This window comes from Anabas testudineus, chromosome 3 (genome assembly GCF_900324465.2).
Source record: "Anabas testudineus chromosome 3, fAnaTes1.2, whole genome shotgun sequence".
Taxonomy (NCBI): Eukaryota; Metazoa; Chordata; class Actinopteri; order Anabantiformes; family Anabantidae; genus Anabas; species Anabas testudineus.
Genome location: NC_046612.1, coordinates 25,473,652 through 25,480,311, shown reverse-complemented (window position 1 = coordinate 25,480,311; position 6,660 = coordinate 25,473,652). Strand labels below are relative to the sequence as shown.

At 41.3% G+C, this 6,660-nt stretch overlaps 1 protein-coding gene across 1 annotated transcript; it reads left to right on the top strand.

Annotated features, from left to right (window-relative positions):
• Positions 1-3,276: 3,276 nt before the first annotated feature.
• On the top strand, positions 3,277-6,173 carry LOC113174839 (cytochrome b-c1 complex subunit Rieske, mitochondrial). The gene is made up of 2 exons (XM_026378995.1): positions 3,277-3,538; positions 4,562-6,173. Exons 1-2 carry the CDS (start codon positions 3,328-3,330, stop codon positions 5,170-5,172), a joined length of 822 nt encoding a protein of 273 aa, XP_026234780.1. The 5' UTR covers positions 3,277-3,327; the 3' UTR covers positions 5,173-6,173.
• The last annotated feature ends 487 nt before the right edge of the window (positions 6,174-6,660 follow it).

The window sequence follows — 6,660 nt, the reverse complement described above, 5'->3', positions numbered from 1 at the left end:
CTCTTAGCCTCTGATTAGTTTTTAGACATTTGCAGATCATAAACAAATCATAAACATAAAGCATACATTTCTGAATTTCCCCTAATTTTATTATTTATTTCAGGCTGAGAGTGCACATGGCCAGCTGGAATACACAGGGACTTTCAGAGTGGTTTTATAAACAGAACCACACGTACAATGGTGATGGGCCACTGTCCAGTGAGCAGGACAGCCCAGTGGGTGGGTGTCTTTTTTTCCATCCCATTTATCACCTCTGTCTTCCTCCCCCTGCAAATCACACTTCCTTCTCATTTTTCATTTCTAAGGAAATATCCTTTAATGTCGAACTAGCAGTGAGCAGCTGGATGCTTCTCCACTACATTTACTTTATATAAAATCAAGTAAAGGAATGTAAAGATGAGGCAGAGAACACATTAACGCATTTAGAGCAGGAGTATCACTGCAGAGAATGGGCAGAGTGGACTCAGGACAGTAATAGACACCTAATAACAGGCATGTGGAATAGCGTTATTTAATAACACTAGAGATTGTAACCCTACAGCAATTTGTGTAATACTTTTTAACTTACAACATATTTTTTGTACTAATAGTGAACAAGTAAAGTGCATACTAAGTACTAAGTACTGAGTAAATTAGTGGAGTAATTGGAAAGTCCATTACTTCAGAAAATGACATATAATCCAGTGGACAGTTAAAAAAGACCAAAATTTGATTCAGGCATTGTCTCCTAGATCTGTTAAAACAAACTCTATGACTATGTTTTTTCATAACTTTTACATTTTAACAGGGACAAAATGTCAGTTATCTCTTTCATATTCATTTCAGTAAACTGGAACATTTACTATATCATTCTGAAAGATTTTACTACTGATCAGTGTTAGTGAAAATCAATCTTAACAGCAGATTATACGATGGTCCAGGACCTAAATTGTTTTTACTGAAGCCTGCCATAATAATGATGAAAGGTGAGAGAATGAAAGGCAAAAACCCACTGCTTTGTATTTCCTGTGACTAGGAGATTGATGCTCCAAACAATGTAAAGAGCCTTATGTGTATTGCATATTGTTGCAAATAATGTTTTTATTATGTTATGTTATTATTGGAGGGCCAGTTCTAGATTTAACATAATATTTAGCCAAAAAGGGCATACATTAGGGCATCTGGAGGAATTTATAACAATTTATTTAACATTTCAATAAAACATGTTTTACAGTTTTTCTCAATAGCTAAAACACTACACCCTATTGTCTGAACCAAATGCTCAGTTGCCTGAACCCACTGATTGAATCAATCACTCTTTTGGCAAAACCATAAGTACTTTTTACCTGTTTAGACACAAATTGCCAACACATTTTCATTGTGATGCACCTGTGCTGCAAAATGGTGAGCACAGGTGACAAAAGTCAAACACAATTAAAGCACAGGTGTCACCACCTGAACACAACAACTAAAAACTGGTGGTCGAGGTGGTCAAGGTGGTCAGCAAAGACAAAGAACAGTAATATCTGATGAAATCAGAGCTACTGTGATTGACCATGTTCTTGTCCATGGTATGAGCATGATAGAGGCTGGACAAAGGGTACAACCAAACATCAGTAGGTTCACTGTGTCCACCATAATCAGAAGATTTAGAGCACAGGTAAATGCCTTTATTTGACATTATAGTACAGTATATAATTGTTGACCGCAATTACTGCATGACATACTATAGAGCTGGTAAGTCCCATCCATCCGTGAAACCCCACTGGACCTCTAGATTGAAAAACCACCAATGCAAGTGAATGTAAGAAAATAGTTATTTTAGCTCCATATACTGTACCACAGTATACTGTAAGTAAATATATGTTTCACTACATCACTGTACCAATGTACTGTAGTATTGTAATGGAGGGTTGGTCTAACTGTTTGTAGGCCTAGTATTCCATGTATATTTTTTGTAACTCCATGTTCTCTTTTTGTAGAATTGAAAGACTGCCACATGGGGGTGGGAGGACAGGTATGTTTTCCCCACACCAAGAGACCCTAATTGTTGATATGGTCCGTGAGAACAATGCCATTAAACTGAGAGAAATTCAGCAGCAGATCATTGAGGACCATGTAAATTTTGAGGGTATGAACAGTGTCAGCCTCTCTGACTGTTGACCGTGTCCTCAAGCGCAACAGACTGCGCATGAAACAGCTATACAGAGTGCCCTTTGATCGCAACTCAGACAGAGTCAAAGAGCAAAGATTCCAGTATGTACAGGTTGGCATATATCCAGACAAGGAGAGGCTGTAATGTGATTGGCCATCGGGCCATTGTTGGTGTTTCATGGGCAGCGTGGTGGCAATGTCACATTATGTGCTGCCATCAGCAATGATGGGGTTGTCCACCATCGTGCCAACCTGGGGCCCTACAACACTCACCAGCTCCTCATCTTCCTCAATCACATGTGAGATGCTCTGTGAGGGCAGCAGGAAGAGCATCCCATCTATGTTGTTGTTTGGGACAATGTGAGTTTTCACAGAGCCCTCCAGATTAGAGAGTGGTTCAATATGAACCAAAGTTTTATCAATCTTTGCCTTCCACCGTACTCCCCTTTCCTAAACCCCATTGAAGAATTTTTCTCCTCATGGCGGTGGAAGGTATATGAACGCCAACCTTACACCAGGGTAAATCTCCTGCAAGCCATGGAACTTGCCTGTGGTGACATAGGTGTGGAGGCATGCCAAGCCTGGATACGGCATGCCAGGGGTTTCTTCCCCTGTTGCCTGGCCAGACAAAATGTGGCCTGTGATGTGGACGAAGTCCTGTGGCCTGACCCAGTACGGAGACATGATGCTGTGGCTGAGTGATGCATTTATTTGTATATTTTTGTATTTTACTTTTAAATAGGCTTACTGTACACAAGTGGCAAATGCATAAGATTTCTGTTTGATTTTACAAGTGAGGTTTTGTGAATGTAGCTTGAAACTTTGGTTTTGTGTTCACAGTTAAGAGAAAAGGAGAGCAGCTTTCAAGAAATGAGTCTTAGCAATCGAGAAAAACTGTAACTGCCACTCTCACTGTCACTAAAGATATATAGAATATAATATGAAGATAGTGTATGTATAATACGAGAAAAACAAGTACAATAAAACAATATATAAATAATAATAATAATTATTATTATTATTATTATTATTATATAAAATAAAATAAAATAAAATAAAATAAAAGTACTATAGTGAAGTTTGGGTACTCCTACGTAACGTCATGCGACGAATTTACGCACCGTGACGTCACTACGTCTAGCGCTGCGTCTATGCACACAAGGTCGTTAACAGCAGCAGTAGTTAGCCGCAGACATGATGTCCCTTGCTACCCGGTCAGGGGCTTTTTCCCCGTATATGCAGGCGACAGCCTTTGCTGTAGCTGGTCCCCTGAAAGCTTTGGTTCCCGGGGTTGTCGTGAAGGGAGAGAAGATCTTATTGGACCCGAAGAAACCGTTCTTGTGCCGCGAGTCGCTAAGCGGTCAAAGCCCAAAGACGGGGCCTGCAGTCACAGTTAGCATAAATGGTAAGTCATTGATTGGTAGCATTAGCTTAGCAAGTCAACTTTCTGTTGTTTTAGCCTGTGCAATTAAAGCTAAAGATAGGACAGGTGATGTCTAGTCACATCTATTACTGTTGCCTGAACGTTTGACATAAAAGGGTTACTTACATTAATGTTAGCAGCCGGCTATTGCACTCTAGCCGGTGTGTAGAGGTAGGCCGCTCTTTAGCCATCTGAGCTGAGGTCAACTTTTAGCACCACAACGCTACTCAGAGAAACTAGCTAGTTGTGTTTGTGTTTAGGTTTCTGTTTGGGACTCATAACACGGAGGCTGTGTGGGTCTGAACGTGAGTTATGGAGCGTTTACTAAAGGACTACACGGACAGAACTTTCAGGGACCTTTAGCATCTCTGTCATCCTGTGACCTGTTGGGTAATTGTAACATGTAAGTTAGGTGTGTAAAACAATGTAGGTGTATTAGTAAAAGGTAATCAAGAATTTCTTAGTTATCTTCCTAATATTGAGGTGATGACTGTGTGAGACCAGCCGGTTTGACTGTCTTGGGGAATGTACTGTTGCTTAATGAGAACAGGAATAGTCCAGACAAACCCAGGATAACTTTACTTAAAGAGTAAATCCCTACAGGAAGGGCATAGGACAATTTCTAAAAATGTATTTATTTCAGGATGTATATGGTCATGATTTAATCTGCAGCTTGGGAATTTGGGAACGGCTGCTGGTTGACATGCTGTTCCATTTATGTCCTTCCTAAGAGTTGATGTTTGTTTGGTGACTGACAACAAAAATGTGTAGATCAGAAAACCTGCTTTAAAACATGAAGAAGTAGCACACTAAACACAGGTTTACTACCAGTAAACACGGAAGAACTACTTTCACGCTCGTGTGAAGGCTGGGACACATGACATTCATCATTAAACTTTAAATTTAAGTGAAATAGCTAACTTTCATATTTCTATATGTTCACTTACAACAATGCACAGGGGTCTCTGCAGTCTAACTTGTGAAAAACCTCTCTTTTCTCTGCAGGCTGTGCTGGGGTCAGATTTGCTCACACAGACATCAGGATTCCAGACTTCTCTGACTACAGGCGTCCAGATGTGGTTAACCCGAGCAAATCATCTCAGGAGAGCAGTGATTCCAGAAGAGCGTTCTCCTACCTGATCACTGGGGCCACCACCGTGGTCAGCGTCTATGCTGCCAAGACGGCAGTCACCCAGTTTGTGTCTTCTATGAGTGCTTCCGCTGACGTCCTGGCCCTGTCTAAAATTGAAATTAAGCTGAGTGACATCCCTGAAGGCAAGAATATGACCTTCAAGTGGAGAGGCAAGCCACTGTTTGTCCGTCACCGCACAGAGAAGGAGATCACAACCGAAGCCGCTGTGAACATCGCAGAGCTGCGAGATCCTGAGCATGACAAGGACAGGGTCATCAACCCCAAGTGGGTCATTGTCCTTGGGGTGTGCACACACCTGGGCTGCGTACCCATTGCCAATGCTGGAGACTACGGCGGATACTACTGTCCCTGCCACGGTTCACATTACGATGCCTCGGGTCGTATCAGGAAAGGCCCCGCCCCCCTCAACCTGGAGGTCCCCTACTATGAGTTTCCAGATGACGAAACGGTGGTGGTGGGATAGATACCACTCATCAGACTCGGATCACATTGTACAACAACAGCTTTCTCTGTCTCTCAGCAGTACAGCATGTATCTGTACGGTGAAGGAAGTATGGACGTGTTATAATAACAATGTCTCATTATTTCTGCCTGCTTTCAACTGAGCCACAACATTATGACCTGTACTCTGATCAGTCTGAAGCTACACAGTCTCACACACAGTGTGTTGTGACACGACTACAGTACAAATGTCTTGTATCTCCGTAGCCTTTCTGTCAGGTAGGGCCAGATGGTTCATGCTTCGTTGCTCCTATCAGCAGCAACCAGTATTACTGTTGGGAAGCACCCACATCTGACACACTGACTGATGACAGTCTAATATCTCAAGCGTAGACATGGACCCTTTTTATTTATTACCAGATGATAAGTAATATTTGCTTGTCAGTCATAATGTTGTGGCTCAACATGCATATAAAATATTTAGTTCTCTACAGTAGAGCTCACTCAGTGTCACAACATTACCAAATTCTACCTGTTGGTCCACTCTGCCTGTTGTATTTAATGTCAGTCAAAATGTTCATGGCTAATAAATGACCAGGAGCTGCTGAGTTGATTCCTGCTGAATAAAAAAAAAAAAAAACAACCTGCATATATTCAGCTACACTCCTTCAGATGTGTTCGGGTGCAGATAATAAAGATTTCTCTTTTATTTGACAGCATGGACTCAGTGTTGAGCTTTTCTTTGCTTAGTAAAGAAGTGAAGTCTTGGTTATAACTTTACCAGCCACCTGTTGACAGACATACAGGACATCACTATTGTTGCAGCACTGAGAATATGAAAGATATTGAGGTCAGAACTGAAGGTGTGTGAGCTCCTAGGATGCTTTGAGCTCTTTGTGCAGGCTTCAGTAGTGGCTGCACACAGAGAGAAAGCAGCAGAATCTGACAGGTGGCGACGAGAATGATCCTACAGCAAATGTGTTCTACTGACTTGAGTAAAAATAAAGTTATTGTACAATGAAAGGTCTGAGGACTTGATTCAATGAGCTTTGTCGAATTGTTAATCAGATGAGAATGCATTGGCCTGAGATAGTTTTCCACAAACACGCTGGAGGGTCAGCTGTCAGTGGCAGTGCAGTCAAGTAGCTACACTTTCTTTATGCTCCACAGTAGTGGTGGAAAGTACCTAACTACAGTTCTGAGATTCATTTTTGCATGTCAGCATGGTATTCAACAACAAATCCACCCTTTGATTGTAATGTGGCTGCTCAGTGTATACTTTTACTAAATTACATTTACTTAACCTTTCATTTTAGGCTTTTTGTTTTACTTTACAGACAAATTCTACCTGGGGCTTCTATGTAAATCAGATCTGAGTCATAGGGATTGAATCAAGACTTTCAGTGATAAATCACATGAAGCTGACACTACATGTTTACTTTTGACCACTCAAACTTGTACAAGTTGTACACTTGCGTGACTAGCTTGTAAAATGTCCTGCCTGCTCATC

What these genes read in the sequence shown, in the direction of transcription:
- LOC113174839 (XM_026378995.1), top strand. Translation starts at nt 3,328, where the DNA reads ATGATGTCCCTTGCTACCCGGTCAGGGGCTTTTTCCCCGTATATGCAG. An exon ending in AGTCACAGTTAGCATAAATG is followed by an intron (nt 3,539 to 4,561) that starts GTAAGTCATTGA and finishes TTTTCTCTGCAG; the next exon opens with GCTGTGCTGGGGTCAGATTT.